This window comes from Euprymna scolopes, chromosome 20 (assembly GCF_053919585.1).
Source record: "Euprymna scolopes isolate OS-2025 chromosome 20, ASM5391958v1, whole genome shotgun sequence".
Classification (NCBI taxonomy): domain Eukaryota; kingdom Metazoa; phylum Mollusca; class Cephalopoda; order Sepiida; family Sepiolidae; genus Euprymna; species Euprymna scolopes.
The window spans coordinates 111,065,626-111,084,120 of record NC_136501.1 but is presented as its reverse complement, the minus strand read 5'-3'; the positions used below and the strand labels follow the sequence as shown (position 1 = coordinate 111,084,120).

Genomic DNA, 18,495 nt, shown 5'->3' with positions numbered 1-18,495 from the left:
TTTGCTTGCGCAATATCCTCCTCCTTCTACTACTACTATGCCTCCACCTCTTGCTACTACTATTACTTCTCCTCTTTACAATTACTACTACGCCTCCTCTTCTCTTCCTCTTCTTACTAATACTACTACGCCTCCTCTTCCTTATCTTACTATTACAACTACTGGTTGATATGTATTTCCCTACTACTACTCTAAACAGAATGCCTCATAGAAATATATCTATATTTTTGTTTTCCTTTTAATATACTTGCATAGAAATGTTTCTGTTATGACACAAATAAAAATATTTTCTTTACGTCACAAGTGTCATGCTCATACATTAATTCCATAGCTAATATTACATACTGACCCAACGGGTCACGGGTAGTCTAGTTATAGCTAATATAACATACTGACCCCTTAGGGGATGTATGCAACTATTCTGTATTACAACTATACTGTCACAATTTTCTCACAAATAAATCAACTTTGACCCGTTGACAACGTATTTTTTTTTTACTGAGTACGTTTTCAGCGGCCTAATTTTTTTTTTTTTTTTTTTTGCGCTTTAAATTATCCAAATAAACAATTGTTAATACTTTCTGCATTTTTTTCCCATCATTCATTTCCGTATTACGTTTAAGTTATTTTAACGCAATTTTCTTACAAATAAATCTATTTTACAATGTATTGTTTTACTGTGTACGTTTTCAGCGACCCAATTTAAAAAAATTTTTTTCACGTTTAAATTAAAAGATATTTCAAAATTTGAATTTAACTTTAAGTATTATGGTATCTGTTCTGTGCGCATTTACCTATAAGTATGGCAAACCACTTATAATTCAATGGCTGTAAGTTTTTTTTTTTTTTCAAAAATAAACAATTATAAACAGAACGACTCATAGAAATCTGTCTATTTTCTTTTTTCATTTTAATATACTTTCATAGAAATGTTTCTGTTACGTCACAAAAAACTATTTTCTTTACGTCAAAAGTGTCATTAATTTCATAGTTAATATACTTCTCCTACTACTAATACTACTACTACTAATGAAGAAGTCATGCGGCTAGGCAGTCAACTACCTATATATATATATATATATATATATATATATATATATATATATAATACTAAAACTCTGTCGTTCTTGGTTGTTTGCTTGCGCAATATCCTCCTCCTTCTACTACTACTATGCCTCCACCTCTTGCTACTACTATTACTTCTCCTCTTTACAATTACTACTACGCCTCCTCTTCCTCTTCTTACTAATACTACTACGCCTCCTCTTCCTCCTCCTCCTACTACTACTATTACAACTACTGGTTGATATGTATTTTCCCTACTACTACTCTAAACAGAATGCCTCATAGAAATATATCTATATTTTTCTTTTCCTTTTAATATACTTGCATAGAAATGTTTCTGTTATGTCACAAAAAACTATTTTCTTTACGTCACAAGTGTCATGCTCATACATTAATTACATAGCTAATATTACATACTGACCCAACGGGTCACGGGTAGTCTAGTTATAGCTAATATAACATACTGACCCCTTAGGGGATGTGTTGCAACTATTCTGTATTACAACTATACTGTCACAATTTTCTCACAAATAAATCAACTTTGACCCGTTGACAACATATTTTTTTTTACTGAGTACGTTTTCAGCGGCCTAATTTTTTTTTTTTTTTTTTTTGCGCTTTAAATTATCCAAATAAACAATTGTTAATACTTTCTGCATTTTTTTCCCATCATTCATTTCCGTATTACGTTTAAGTTATTTTAATGCAATTTTCTTACAAATAAATCTATTTTACAATGTATTGTTTTACTGTGTACGTTTTCAGCGACCCAATTTAAAAAAAATTTTTTCACGTTTAAATTAAAAGATATTTCAAAATTTGAATTTAACTTTAAGTATTATGGTATCTGTTCTGTGCGCATTTACCTATAAGTATGGCAAATCACTTATAATTCAATGGCTGTAAGTTTTTTTTTTTTTTTCAAGAATAAACAATTATAAACAGAACGACTCATAGAAGTCTGTCTATATTCTATTTTCATTTTAATATACTTTCATAGAAATGTTTCTGTTACGTCACAAAAAACTATTTTCTTTACGTCAAAAGTGTCATTAATTTCATAGTTAATATATACTGACCCAACGGGTCATGGGTAGTCTAGTAGATAATAAACCATTCCTCAGATTGATTGGCGTAAATGGTGTAATAATCTATATCTATAAAAGTGAGAATGTATGTGTGTGAGGACACTTCTTAACCTATATACTCAAAGAATTTTTAATCTACAGACTTGAAATTTGATATATAGGATATACAGATATCTGGAAAACTTTTCAATCGGTTTTCATCAGGAAAAAACGGGCTGCTAAGGGGTCAAAATTGATACTTAAAGATCTTGTCAAGCTGGCCTAATGGTTATCGTACTTGACTCACTGTCTTTAGGTTTTAGTTTCTGTCTCAGCTCGGGTATTTTTTTTTATTTTTTACTTACCAGAAGTGAACTGTTTAGGAAAAACATAATACTTGCATGCACGTGTCTCAGTTCGTTTCTGTTTTTTACTTAATTTTTTTAAAAGGAATTTAACGTTACGCTTAATACCAGGCAACGCTAGGTACATCTAGTAATTTTATAAAATCAACAGATTCTCTGCAGTGCAATGTAGATTACAATGTATTGTGGACTAAATCACAGCAGAGAGGCATATAAAGATTCCTCCCGGTGCACCGTGGTGGGTCCCCAACTAGAGCAGGCAGTGAATTGATTTGATTGAAAAATGGTCGATTTCACTGAATTTTTTGGCAATAAAATATGGGAGCTTGAAACATTTGTTCATCATCATTCAATCCTGGTCAACGTCGAGTTTCTCTGCTTGTATATTTATAAGACACTTTGTAAGTGTGTTAGTTTGTTCCCTATGGACTCCAAAACGACTGGGCTAATGTACAAATGTACTTCCTGTGTCTGAGAGTGTTCTTAGATAGGTTCAGTATTGGAATAAGTATGAAAAATCGATAATCAAAGAAATTCCATTAAGACTGGAACAGTTAGAATTTGACCAAAGCTAACACTTTTTATGCAGCCAAATATCACAAGTTCATTTGAGAAGTTTTATCGCCACATAAGCAGAAGGGCCTGGCATATATAATCAACAGTAGGTTCTTTGATATGATAGGAGCGCATTTGAAATGTATTTATTTAGGGCACAATTGAACCACAATATTTTATTTTTATTTTTTAAAATTCAAGACGTTATATAAACATTTCAAAAAATCAACTATAGATTCTCTACAGTGCAATTTAGACTAAAATGTATTGTGGACTAAGTTACTGCGGAGAGGCATGTGAGCTTTTTCTTGGTGCACTATAGTGGGTTCCCTCTTATTCAGAAACATCGATTTTACACACAATAGTCTATTTTTTACACACAATAGTCTATTTTTTACACACAATAATCTATTTTTTACACACAATAGTCTATTTTTTACACACAAAAGTCAGCTTTTTTACACACAAAAGTCAGCTTTTTTACACACTAAATATTTTTTACACGCAAAAGTCTATTTTTTACACACAAGAGTCAGCTTTTTTACACACAAGAGTCAGCTTTTTTACACACAAAAGTCAGCTTTTTTACACACACACAAGTCTATTTTTTACACATACAAGTCTATTTTTTACACATACAAGTCTATTTTTTACACACAAGAGTCAGCTTTTTTACACACAAAAGTCAGCTTTTTTTTTTTCATTGTTTTGAAAATCTGCAGCATTAGTATCACTTAGATAACTGTAATTTGCAAATTGATAATTTGATTGCACTCCAGTTGTGATGCCATTTGAAGCTTAGTACTTTATAAAAAAAAAAATTACATGTTTTTGTTATTAATGGCACAATCGATATTTTAGGCCTGGAATTTATTGAGTGGCGTGTAAATAATTTAATCTAACTGAAGGAAAGCTATAAGTAGTTTAATGTGACCCTTAGAGAAAATGAAGAAATCTTTGATCTTTTCACTTGGTGGTAGTCAGCGACCATGATCTAGTTGATTAGTCTTGCAAATTGGTAACCGCTGCAAGCTGTAAATTGAATGAAACTTCTTGCCAATTCTTACTGTCTCTCTCTCTCTCTCTCACAGTAGTCCAAAGATTGCCTTTCTTTCTCCCTCTTTGTTTTTCTCTTTCTTCCCCCTCTAATCTTTCCGTCCCCTCTTTTCCTTCTTTTCTCTATCTTTTTCCCCCTCTTCTCCCTTTTCTATTTCTTCAACATATCTGTTTTTTCGTTTTTCTTCTCTGTTTTTTTTTTTTAAAAAAGGGGTCACCACTTATTAAGACCTGGAAGCCTCTATCAAGTTAGAAGAGTACTCACGCCTGAGAGTACCCTGCACCTTTACAAGGCCATCATTCGCCCATGCATGGAGTATTGTTGGTACATCTGGGCTGGTGCATCTACCACTTGTCTCTCCCTCTTAGATAAAATCCAAAAAAGAGTTTTCAATCTAATCGGTCCCACTTTATAACTAAGCTCCAGCCCCTGTCCCATCGCCGCAATGTTGCATCACTGTGCCTGTTTTACAAATATTTTAATGGAATGTGTTCTGATGAACTCGTTTCACTTGTATCCCCTCGACGTACATATCCCCAACAAACCCGCTTAGCAATAAGATCTCACCCTTTCACTGTTGATGTCCTTAAATGCCAGGAAGCTTTCTTTTCTAATAGTTTCTTCCCTCGAACAGCTAGACTTTGGAATTCCCTTCCTGCTGCCTGCACTGATATGCGGAAGTTTAAATGTAACATAAATATCTTGTTAATCTGTTCTAGACATGGCCCCAAATAGTAGCCCCTTACATTTAAGGGGTGAACATGAGTAAAAGAAACAAAATAAAAAAAGACTGCCGTACGCTTTCCTCTTCATTCCTTTTCACAGCAGTCAATGCGAATTAATGCCATATATACTCCTATAAATTTGGATTTTTAGTTGCGTGTAAGCAACTCTATAAGTCGGTCCGTCTGTCGGTCTGTCCGTAACACTTTTGTGCTTGGTCTTTTTGGTTAAGATCAAAGGTCTGTTAATACATGCTGTTCTTAGCTTTTTAAGCTTTTTTGGCCTTTTAGCCAAGATCAAAGTGTAGTATCTGGGAGTTAAGTAGGACGTTCCCCAATATGAAAGGGTGAATGCGGTATTATGGTGAAAGAAGATACTAGCTGGGAGAAACTTTTGACTTTGTTTAGTTCTGGAGTGACAAGGATGACCAACGACCCCCACAATCCTCCCTTTTGAGTTGGCCATGTGCCTAAGTTTTTTGTTCATCGTTGATTTTGCCTGTATTTTTTAACATGAATAAAATATTTAATATCTCAAAGTGTAGTATCTGTTCCGACAGATGCTGCAAAGCTTTGACTAGCAAAGACCAGCTATGGGGGTAACCCCACATATCGGAACTTGGTCAATGTAGGGATCACCCTACAGACCACCGTTACTATCCAGCTCCCATTTCCCACCTCTCGGGAGCTGGATCCCCCTTTCCCTCCCCCCTCCCTCTCTCTCCACATTAAAAAACGGCCTTGTGCCTAATTTGCTCAGTGGGGAAGCAAATAAATAAACAGCTTTTCTTGGCCTTTTGGCCAAGATCAAAGTGTAGTATCTGTTCTTACTCCATGCTGTACTTTGTAACTTTTCCTTTGCCACATAGCTAATATATTGTTTCAAATTCCCTAAATCAAATAATTTTTGTGATGGAAAGTGGGGGATCACTTTTCTGTATTAATTTAATGTAAAATGATCACCCACTTTACAACCAGTTAGTCTCAAAGCCATTCAAGTCATTCTCCAGATCATTCAAGTTGTTTTTGAAGGATTCCAGTTATTTTTTAAGCATTCAAATCATTCTTAAGTTCATTAAAGTCATTCTAAGTCATTTACTTTTTATTTATTTAAATCATTTCAGCCCATTTTTCGGTCATTTTAGTTTATCTTTAAGAATCTCATGTCAATCCTACATTCACGCATTCGTTCATTACACGAGAGCACGTGACTAATGGCTATCGGCTTTGTTTGTATTGATATTCATTTAAAAACCTTTTTTCTATTTATTTTAAAAAAAAAATACAACTTTGTTATATATGGGTCGATTAATTGCATTCATCTGCAAAAAATCTAGCTAATTTGCATATTCTTTTAAACATTCATTTGAGCCACTTAATCATCATCATGACGGGCTCGTTGCCCGGACCAATGTGACTCTTCCTCTCCAGAATTTCCTGTCTTCCATCAGTTGCCTCAGATCTTCAGGTTCACTGTTGGCGTCGTGTGCTATTTGTTGGATGTACGTGAATCTAGGTCGTCCTCTGCTTGCGCATCCATGTCATGGAGTCCATAGCAATACATCACTCACCAATTCATGCTTGCTCCTCAGACAATGACCGGCAAATCGTAGGCATCTTTCTCTGATGGTATTAGATATGACAGGTAGGTTGTCATAAAGTTGCTGCTTCGTGGGATGATTTTGCCAAGATATATTTAATATTGTTCTTAGCATACGGGTGTATGTGCCGTCTAGTTTTCTTTCCAATCTTTTGGTGAGTGTCCAGGTTGTAGCACCGTAAACAAGGACAGACTCTACCACTTCCCTGAAGAACTGCTTTTTCAGTTTGTCAACCAGTCCCGAAGTCCATACTGAATGTAGCCCATCCAATGCGGTCCATGCTTTTATGATGCTAATTTCGATATCTCTCTCTGTGAAAACGATGTTGCTGTCCAGATACGTAAACTCAGCGACTTCTTTCAGTGTTGATCCAACCAAAGCCCTGATCTCTCCCTTCACATTGAAAGTCATAAACTTTGTCTTATCCGCATTTATGGGGAGACCAATGTCATTTGCAGCTTAATTTCTAGCTTACGTAACAGTGTTTGCGCATCAGCAGTTGTTCGCGAACAAAGCAATATCGTCTGCGTAATCTGCATCAGTTATGTGTGCTGATTGATGACGTCTGTTTCTGGATTCATTTAGGGTGAAGCCTAGCATGTATGTCAGGATAGACAATGAAAAGAAAAGGGGCAAGAGTATCTCCTTGTAGTGCGGATGTCGAAAAATTCAGTGTCCCCATCTGAGGACATGACAATTGCTCGAGTGTGTTCATATATCATCATGATAAGATTAATGACTTCATTTGGAATGCCATATGCTTTTAATATGCTGGCCGTTTTTCCTCTATGTACAGAGTCGAATGCTTTGGAGAAATCTGCAAAGATCATGATTGCCTCAATTTTTTTTGCTTTGACTCCTTCAATCAGTCTCCTAACAGTAAGTATTTGACTAGTAGTAGAGCGATTCTTTCTAAATCCATTTTGGTTCTTCCAAAACACTTCTTCGATCTTTGGTTGGATACAGTTGTGAAGCATGGCATTGTAGATTTTGCTGCAATTGGAGTGAATGTTATTTTAAAAAAAATTTTTTTTTTTTTTACACGGTGATCACCACTTATCATGGCCCGGAAGCCACTCAGGGATAATGGTTATTGCAAGTACATTACGTTAGTGTGGAGATTTGATGAAGTGCTTACTTAAGGGAGTGGTTCATTAGGAATGTGTTAACATTGGACTTGAAGACATCCAAGTTGTAGTCCGGTGGGAAGCAGGCAGACGGAACAGAGTTCCACAGGCGTGCAGTTCTAAGAAAGAAGCTTTGTTCATGGAATCTGCGTTTTGATTTAGGCACAGATATCGAGTGGGGGAAATTTTTCACAGTGGATTCAGCTAGACGGGTGTTTTTCGTGAAAGATTGGCGAGGGGGGACCAGAGATTGGAGTTCAGACGAGCACCTACCATGGAAATAACGATAAAACAAGGATAGGCTCGCAACGTCTCTTCTGTGGGAGAGAGGTTGCAGGGTAGAGAAAAGGGCATCCCCCACTAAGCCACAAAGTCTATTTTGTACTCTGTCAAGGCAGGATAGGCTGTTTTTAGCAGCTCCTGCCCAGATATGGCAACAGTATTCCATCCTTGGACGTACTTGGCTTTTATATAGATAGAGAATTGCATCAGTAGTGAGATATCTTCTGGAGCAGTAGAAGGATCCCACCATCTTTCCAGTGACCTTGGCAACAGACTTGCTGTACGTGTTCCATTTCAGATCAGGAGTAAAGGTCAAACCCAGAAGCTTGTCAAAACACGGGGCCTCACCCAGACGAGAGCCATCCATCACAATTGATGCCAGCTGGGGATCAGAGCGTGGATGATGTAAGGATAGGAGTTTGGTTTTGGATGCATTAAAGGTAACCAGCCACATTTTCCCCCACTGAACCACGCGCTCAAGATCAGAGGAGAGAGAATCAGAGAGAACTTTGTCATTTACAGCCTTTGGTGTGTTGCCGTAGATGGTCGTGTCATCATCAAAGATGTCAACGAATGATTTAAGTATGTGTTTAGGGAGGTCATTGATGTAGATCAGGAAGAGAGTTTGGCCCAGGATTGACCCCTGAGGTACTCCAGCATTTATATTGCAGGCCTCCGATTTTTGTCCATCTACCACTACTCTTATGAGCCTATCGGAGAGAAATGATTTGATGATTGAGAAAACATTTCCAGTTATACCGTAGCTGGAGATCTTGTGAAGTAGACCCTTATGCCATACCTTGTCGAAGGCCTTTGATATGTCAAGAGCAATATTCCTCTGTAGTTGCTTGGTATGCTTAGGTCACCCTTCTTGGGGAAGGGAAGTATGCATCCTTCCCTCCATATATTAATAATGTTTTGATTATATACAGAATTGCATGAATTAAGAAGTATGTCATTGAAACCACCCATCTTCCATACATTTGGAATGTCATATGCTTTTAATATGCCATTTTTCCTCTATGTACAGAGTCGAATGATTTGGAGAAATCTACAAAGGTCATGACTGCCTCAATGTTTTTTGCTTTGACTCCTTCAATCAGTCTCCTAAGAGTAAGAATTTGACTAGTAGTAGAGCGATTCTTTCTAAATCCATTTTGGTTCTTCCTGAGCACTTCTTCGATCTGCGGTTGGATACGGTTGAGAAGCATGGCATTGTAGATTTTTTGCTGCAATTGGAGTGAGAGTTATTCCTCTTTAGTTGCTTGGTATGCTAAGGTCACCCTTCTTGTGGAAGTTTGTATCCTTCCCTCCATATATTAATATTTTTTTGATTATATACAGAATTGCATGTCTTCCATACTTCAGGAGGTATGTTATCTAAGCCTGCAGCTTTACGGTTCTTGGTCTTCTTTAGTACATTTAGAAGTTCCTAAAAAAATAACGCTTCTCAATATGGAGTTCCTGTTCAACAATCGGCTGAATTGGTTGGTCTGTACTTCTGGTTTGTTTCCAAGTAGCTTTTCAAAATGTGCTTTCCATTTCGAACATACATTTTCCAGAGTGTTTGCGTTTTACTTAGCTTTGGCAGATCGTTTGCGCCCAGATATCTCATTTACTACTTGCCAAGCCAGATAGGATTGTTTGTTATCTGCTGCATTCTGGATCGGTCTATTTGTTCTTGAACATACTTCTGTTGTTCTGATAGGTACATCATACTAAGCTCTTGAAGCACCTGCTTCCTTAAATTTGTATTCTGTCGAGTGGGGTATTTATGTTGCTTTTTGATTATGTTTTTTTTAACTTTTCTCGTTTTAATATTATTTTATCATTTTCCCACGGTACTTTTCGTTTTACCTTATTATTCAGAGGTATACACTCCTTTGCTGCTTCTTGGTGCGATCTAATGAAGTTTTCATAGGTGGTATTAGCAGTTGGTTCCTGCTCTTGTGCTTCTAAAGCATCAAATCTGTTTCGCAGTTCGAAGATGAATCTCTGTTTCATCTGATTGTCGTGTGACAACGTTGACCAGTTGTAGGGCTGTCTAGATGATTTTTTAGTTTTGTTCGCTCGTAGGCTTAACTTCAACTTAGAGGTTACAATCCTATGATCAGTAGACACACTATAGAAACTGCTATAAGCTTCACAGTTATGACAGCTATTGATCCACTTCTTATTCATAAAAAAATAGTCCAGTTGTGCCTTGTCTCCATTTGGGGATTGATGGGTCCAGAGCTTACCTGGTCTTTTCTGAAAACGGGTATTCATGCATTGTAGGTTGTTTTCAAGGAGAAAAGTTAATAGATACTCTCCGTTTCGGTTTGTTCCATCATGGAAAGAGAACTTATGCTTGTTGTCTTCCTGTCCTCTATGTGCATTCATGACGCCCCCGATAACCAATAATTTATGTTTGGGGAATTAGTGCACTATTGCTGAGAGTTCATCGTTGAAATTCAGGATCTCTTGCTTGTCACTGACGTTGGTAGGGCTGTAGCAACAAATAACAGTAGTAGCAGATATAGTCTAGGGTAATCATGTAGGACCACTCATAACGGAAGACTGATGTAGAACCTGAACTGGTAAATGGGCCCTGATAACGTCATGGGGAGCAGCATGGCAGTTATGCGCCTTGGCGGAAGAACTAAAGAATCAGTCACAAAAGGCACTGAGCGGAAGAATCATTAAGAGATCAACGATCAGGTTCAACTAGTCTAATTGAGAAATTACGATTCGCCTGTAGACGTAGCTCACACAGGTGATATTATCCGAGCTATCGAAAGATTCAATATGACTTTAAATCAAACCAGAATTCCATACAGCATCGACCGCCACATGGGTAACCAAGGGTCACTACTTGGTGTGCCGGCAATGACCACAACTATCGACAAGTTTACTACAGCACCAAAACACTTCAACCCACATCTCAAATATCAGAACTTGTTGCTTCATCCAAAGAACACGATATCGATATTGTGTGAATTCAAGAGCACCGTCTCTTCTACAACGACATGGACATAAAGTACCATGAAATTGGTAACAGCTGGACACTAGTATCAGCGTCAGCATGGAAAAATTTGCAAATAGTACCATTGGGGGAGTACGACTTCTACTTAGCCCTCGAGTATTGAAATCATTGAACAGTACTGAGAAGATAACACAAAGGATAATTCTTGCTACCTTCAGTGGTAACATGATTTATACTTGCGTAATATTTGCGTAAAAAGTTTATAGTAAACACAAACCTCTTTCCATATATATTTATGTATGCGTGTATATATTTGTTTAAAAAATTTGCCTACCAAACTCCTCTGTCAGTTTTTGGTCTACAGACAAAACTTCACATATATATATTCATGTATGCGTTTATGTATTTGTTTAAAAAATTTGCCTACCAAACTCCTCGGTCAGTTTTTGGTCTACAGACAAAACTTTACATATTCATGTATGCGTTTATATATTTGTTTAAAAAATGATGTCTACCAAACTCCTCTGTCATTTTTTGGTCTACAGACAAAACTTCACATATATGCGTATGTATGCGTTGTTTAAAAAATTTGTTTTATTTTCAGAAAAGAGCTTATCGAAGAGACTGAAGAGATGAACCAAAAACGAGCTAAAAGCTTGAACGACGAATATGGCCAATTGTTACAAGAATGGGTAAGTTTAACAAAAAAACAAAAAACAAATAACGCTGCAATGAAACAAATTTTGCACAAGCTTGAAAAATCCTTGAATTTTAACTTTTGCCTTGAAAAGGTTTTATTTCTATTATTACTTTGAAAAATATCTTGAAAATTTGAAAAATATCTTGAAAATTTGAAAAATATCTTGAAAATATGAAAAATATCTTGAAAATTTTAAAAATCCTTGAAAATTTGAAAAATATCTTGAAAATTTGAAAAATCCGTGAAAATTTAAAAAATATCTTGAAAATTTGAAAAATCCTTGAAAATTTAAAAAATATCTTGAAAATTTGAAAAATCCTTGAAAATTTGAAAAATATCTTGAAAATTTGAAAAATATCTTGATAATTTGAAAAATATCTTGAAAATTTGAAAAATATCTTGAAAATTTGAAAAATATCTTGAAAATTTGAAAAATATCTTGAAAATTTGAAAAATATCTTGAAAATTTGAAAAATATCTTGAAAATTTGAAAAATATCTTGAAAATATGAAAAATATCTTGAAAATATGAAAAATATCTTGAAAATATGAAAAATATCTTGAAAATTTTAAAAATATCTTGAAAATTTTAAAAATCCTTGAAAATTTTAAAAATCCTTGAAAATTTTAAAAATATCTTGAAAATCGTATTCTTTATGTCCAGTAAAAATTTATTTACTTTTGTTTAATGGCATATCAACACTTTTCAGGTTATTTAATGCCAAATCCAGTAGTTTAGAAAAAGCAATGCAAATTAATTTTTTGTATTGATATTCATTTAAATGTTTTTATAGGGGTTAGTTGGGTTGTTTTGTAGAGAAAGAATTTTTTTTTTTGATTTTTGAAAATGTCTTGTTACTCTCAGAAAGGAAAGTATTTGATCCAGGCGGTTGTTTTCAAACATGCTGATTTAAGATATTGTTTTCTGGTATTATCAATAACTCTACATTTCATGGAAATGTGTTTGATGGTCCAAGTTTTTTGACAGAATTGGCATTGTGGTTGTTGCTCTTGTTTCAGAAGTTTGGCATGACTAATTCTTCTTTTGATATTCTAGTAGTTGGTTTCCATTCTTCCAGAATGGATTTAATTTGGTATAATTTGTTATGTTGTTTCATTGTTATTACCGTTTTGCATAAAATAGTTGATTGATTTAGGGTTTAAAGTCAGTATACGGAATGTTTATTGTTTCAGGGTTCAGGTTTAGAGCTGATTTGACTGCAAAGTCGGCTCTTTCATTTCCTTTTATTCCAATGTGGCTTGGGATCCAGTATTTAATTATTTCATATTTTTTGTATAGTTGCCAGTTGGCCGTATTTAGTTTCCATCAGGGAAGTTTTTCTTAGTTGTTGTCATCTCATCACGTTAGAAAATGAAGGCCAGAGGAATAGTTGGCCGAAACATCATGAAACAACTAAGAAAGATGCGGATAAAAGTCTGCAATAAAAAAAATTATTAAATAATACTCATCTCAATAATGAATTCCAATTAAATAATATATATACAATTTGGTATGAACCCGACCATGGAAGATTAGATAATGAATAAATGTGGATTTATAAGACCAAAATATCCAACCTTGATTGCCCTTCGGGACCCGTGGCAGAGTGGATAGAGACATTGACTCTCTATGGTTCGAGGTGAGCATTGTCTGAAAATAACGGTTTCAATCCTACCCAAAGCCAGCCAATAGCTTACTTAACCTAAACGTAGTGAGACGACAACTATGGATTGCAGTAATTGCTGAGAATGCATTTAGGCGATTCAGAGTCCCTATCTCATTGTGGTTACCACCTGACGAAGGCCGAAACGTTGTGAAACAACAACTAAGAAAGATGAGAATAATAGTCCACAATAAATAAATTAATATAAATAATACTCATCTCAATAATGAATTCCAGTTAAAATAATATAAGTTTTTCATTGTTGAATATTGGCAAATGGTCACTGCAGCAATTATCGTAATGTACTTTCTAATTAAAGTCCATATGCAGTTATGGGTCACATAAGCTTAGGTCGATGGCTGAATGATTTCCGCTAGTTGGTTGTGTAGGTGTACCATCATTGAGGAACTAATATATCATTTTTGTTGATAAACTTTTCTGACGTTTTGCTCTTTTTATTAGTCTTTACACCCCTATAGGATGTTATGACTATTGAAGTCTCTTAATAGGATGAAAGGCAATTGGTCAACCAGTTTTGTCATCATTTGGGATATATAGAGAAAAACCGTCATTGTTTTATGTAGTGTGACGTTAATGGCAATTGTTTGTTTCTTATATTTATTTTACTGTGGGGTATATCGTTTCCCCAATCAACCAATCAACTACTTAGTTTCCACCGCTCCCTTCCTACTCAGCCAATGGGCAGGCACTTACAGGACAAAGGCCCAGTTGACCTTAGGTTCAGTCCTTCCTTTGTGTGTGTGTTTTTTAGCGGGAAGCATAGATATCTAGTGATCTGGCCTATTTTAAACCTAGGTGTAGTTAGATTTTTTTTTTTTTAAATATTATATTAGTTATATATATGATAATTTATGTATATCTATGTTTATTTTATTTATTTTCTATTATTGTCAATTTTAAAATTATTTTGTATCGCTATCCTAGGGTAAAGTTTATCCTGTGTACACAGTTGTTTCCTATTTCTCTCCTACAGTTTAATAGATGTTGGGGTTCTTTAAAGTATAGAATAGCAAATTTAGAATGAAGGCATAATCTACATGGATCGTCTAGGTCTCTACATGTGTTTGCTTGTCTTACTATTTTCCATGCGACTACCGGCAAAGGCCCGATTTCCTTGAGTTCCCAGTATTTGTTTGCTAGTGTTGTTTTCATTTGGTGTTTTTTTATTTTTGAACATACTTTTGTGGTCATAATATCGCGTTTTGAAATCTAAGAATCTCACACCTACATAATATTTCTTGTTATTCGGGTTTTCTTTCACAAATATTGTAGCCTGGTAAGCTATGCTTTTGGTTAGACATTTATTTTGATGTGGGCAGAGCATGCAGGATCTGCAGTTGCATTTATCTTGTTCATTATTAGTATTTTTATTTCTACTATTGTTGTCGTTGTCCAGAGTTGGTTTATTATATTATTATTATTATTTCTACTAGTTACATATGTGCCCTTTGTGTTAGTTTTATTTTTGTCATGATACTCACTTTTTTATTGTTTATTTTGTTGTTTTCATTGTTTTTATTTAATATTTTGTTATTATGTGCTTTAATTATAATCTCTAAATTTTTGCAGCAGCTGTATGATAAATATATATATAATGTTTTTTCTTGTTTCTATTTGCAGGAAGACTTATGCATGTTGAAGAATAATTTGCAAAAACAAGTGCAACAAATCCGGCAATAGAAGAAGAAAAAATGTTTGGCGCCAACTTTTCTTCTGTTATGATTCGATTCTTTTGTTTTATTCCCTTTTATTAATTTTTAAAATTGAAATCATGTGTGTGTTTTTTAACACATGAGTTAGCATGTATGTAGTGATCAGAAAAAAAAATACAAATTTATGTCAGAAATTCTTATGTTTGTAAAGAAGGGTATTCTTTGAAAAAAAATGTTATGAAATTTTTTCGACTGGATTCTTAAGTATATATTTTTTTTGCCGACATTGTGACTTCAAATGAAGTTTTTTTAATTGAAAACAAAGGTTACCCAAGGAAAGAAAGAAATATTTTTAATCAAAAGGTTACCCAAGGAAAGAAAGTGATTTGATTTGATTTCAATTTTAGAAAATTCTATTCAGTTCTTTGTCATAAAACTTTTGTTGGCTCTGCACATATTTGCCAATAAAGTAAATAAAAAAAAAATTGTTTTCATGCGTTATTTTATTAAATAAAACTGATTGGGCAGGGGCAGCTAAAAACACCTATCCTGCCTTGACAGAGTACAAAATAGACTTTGTGGCTTAGTGGGGGATGCCGTTTTCTCTACCTTGCAACCTCTCTCCCACAGAAGAGACGTTGCGAGCCTTTCCTTGTTTTCTCGTTATTTCCATGGCAGGTGCTTGTCTGAACTCCAATCTTTGGTCCCCCCTCACCAATCTTTCACGAAAAACACCCGTCTAGTCGAATCCACTGTGAAAAATTTTCCCCACTCTTTATCTGTGCCTAAATCAAAACGTGGATTCCATGAACAAAGCTTCTTTCTTAGAACTACACGCCTGTGGAACTCTGTTCCGTCTGCCTGCTTCCCACCTGACTATAACTTGGATATGTTCAAGTCCAATGTTAACAAATTCCTAATGAACCACTCCCTTAAGTAAACACTTCATCAAATCTCCACACTAACGTAATGTACTTGCAATAACCCTTATCCCTGAGTGGCTTCCGGGCCTTGATAAGTGGTGACCACTGTGTAAAAACAAAAAAAGCTGAAATAAAATGCTTCAAAACACAATTCCTTGCTTCATAACTAGTTTCTGTTACTGTTCTGGTAGCAAATGTATAAATATGTAATGATCCAGAAGGGTGGCGGTGGTTAACCTATTATAAGCATAAGATGCTACTATGATAGGGTCCAGATTCATGAACTGTTACTACTGTTACAGCGAATTTCGTTCTTTCTGTGTTTAGAAGTGTGACAACAACCACCAATGTATAAACATCTAATGATCAAGAGGGTGGCGGTGGTTAATCCAGTGTAAGCATAAGAGACTACTGTGATATGGTCCAGATTTATGAACCGTGAGTTCAATCCCTGTACGGGGCAGTACATTTTTATTTTCTCTTTAACCCATTATATTCCATTCTTCTATAAATAGAACATCAAGTAATATTTTTAATCTATGAGAGAATATATAATAGTACTGCTTCTTTTTTTTTTTTTTTGTAAGGAGTCACCAATTATCAAGATATGGAGGACACTCGAGGATAAGGATTAATGAGTATACAGAACTTATTTGAAGCAGGCAAATGGAAGAGGTTCACAGGCATGCAGTTGTAAGAAAGGAAGCTTGCAACGTCTTTTCTGTGGGAAACAGGTTGTAGGGGAGAGAATAGGGCACCCTTACTGCATGATTACTCGAAAGAAAGGATAAAATGCATCTATATTCATTGACTTCTGAGATTTGCTAGAATCCTCTTAAAAAATTTTGTGAAATTTGAAAAAAATTTTATTTATTCGATAACTAATTTTTTTTTTTTTTTTACATGTGTCACCGCTTATCAAGGCCCAGAGGCCACTCGAGGATAAGAGTTAATAGGTATACATTAGTCATTGTGATTTATTCATTGACTTCTGAGATTTGCTAGAATCCTCTTAAAAAATTTTGTGAAATTTGAAAAAATTTTATTTGTTCGATAACTAATTTTTTTTTTTTTTACATGTGTCACCGCTTATCAAGGCCCAGAAGCCACTCGAGGATAAGGGTTAATAGGTATACATTAGTCATTGTGATTTTAGCATAGTAAACAGTGGGAATTTTGTAACTTGGATTACTTAGGGGGACGGTTCAATTAGAACTTGTTCACATTGGACTTTTTCTTTTTTTTTTTCTTTTTACATAGGCATCAACGCATTATCAAGGCCAAGAGGCCACTCAAGGATAAGGGTTAAAGAGTGTACAGTAGAAATTGGACAATATAATAATCATTAGTAATGAAAATTTGTTAAATTTGATAACTTATATGGAACGGCTCATCAAGAACTTGAAAATGCAATGTAACGCTTTTGCTTCTAACCATATAATGTGTAAATTTTATTTTGTTAACTAGCCTGGGTTCCCAGCATGGCCCGGGTGTGTGGAGGTGTGTGTAATGGTAAGCGAAATTGTGAGGGCAAAAAAAAAAAAGAAAAAAAAATTAGGAGTCAATTTTTCCACAAAGTACTTTAACTCAACATCCTGTTAGCTCCTTGCTGCTCTTGCTTCCTGAGATGTCCTCTTGATTCGGCCAGCCTCTTTTGCTTTTGGTAACATCCTCCTGCTTTAACGGACCTGTCGGTAGGGCATTAGAATACGCTGACTGCTCCCCTGCAGAGGGTAAAAGTCCCTCAATGGGGGTCCTGGATATGACCTTAAACGATATCCAGTGGTGAGGCCCCAGCTTGGGGGCTTTGCAGAGTGTGGAGCCACCCTTTAATTACCATTGCTCCCAGGTCCACTCTGACCCGAAGTGGTAGTACCTGTTAGGGTCCCAACTATGGGTTAAATAGAAACCGACGTGAAAACAACAAATATACTCTATTATAAAATTTTTTCTTAAATAACCCAAAAAAGGTTTATATGCCGTAAAACAAAAACAACCAACCTGCTTTAACAGTTTTTATTGACGTCTGTCTACCATTTTTGATTTCGGAGATGCCCGCAACTTCAGCTAAAACACTCCCACATAGTTAACATCACATTTGACAGCTATATAAATGCAATCAACTGCCCTTTTCCAGAGCAATTTCTCTACAAAGATTAAACTTGTGTCCTTTATTGAACATCTTGCTGCTCCTACTTACCAAGATCTGAATTGCCTCTTCTGCTTCTGGTGACGTCCTCCTGCTTTTACAGTTTTTATTGACGTCCGTCTATCGTATTTGTTTTTAGAGATGCCCACTACTTCAGCTAAGACATTCCCAATATCATTTTTGTTTATTACAAAAAGAATCAACAAGGAAGAAGAGACATGAAAGCACTTTTATTCTTTTTTGTTTTTACACAGTGATCACCACTTATCAAGGCCCGGAAGCTACTCATGGATAAGGGTTATTGCAAGTACATTACGTTAGTGTGGAGATTTGATGAAGTGCTTACTTAAGGAGGCGGTTCATTAGGAATTTGTTAATGTTGGACTTGAACACATCCAAGTTTTAGTCCGGTGAGAAGCAGGCAGACGGAACAGAGTTCCACAGGCGTGCAGTTCTAAGAAAGAAGCTTTGTTCATGGAATCCGCGTTTTGATTTAGGCACACTTGTTTGGACGATCCTTTTCTATGACTGCGAGACCTAGCCAGCGATAGCTGCAGATATATCGAGTGCTTGTATATTAT

General features: G+C 35.4%; 1 protein-coding gene and 1 pseudogene across 6 annotated transcripts in view; both read left to right on the top strand.

The window, feature by feature from the left end:
* The window catches only part of LOC145241561 (mitogen-activated protein kinase kinase kinase 7-like), a 621,914-nt gene extending 605,998 nt beyond the window's left edge, over positions 1-15,916 (top strand). For 5 of the 6 annotated variants that reach the window (XM_080104627.1, XM_080104631.1, XM_080104628.1 and 2 more), the window contains 2 exons: positions 11,411-11,498; positions 14,811-15,189. In XM_080104627.1, coding sequence (XP_079960753.1) covers positions 11,411-11,498; positions 14,811-14,870 — 148 coding nt within the window. In that variant the 3' untranslated portion in view covers positions 14,871-15,189. Of the gene's footprint in view, positions 1-11,410; positions 11,499-14,810 lie in introns of all 6 variants that reach the window. The other variant, XM_080104629.1, reaches the window with a different exon arrangement.
* Positions 5,613-5,767, top strand: LOC145241762 (U2 spliceosomal RNA; annotated as a pseudogene).
* Positions 15,917-18,495: the final 2,579 nt, after the last annotated feature.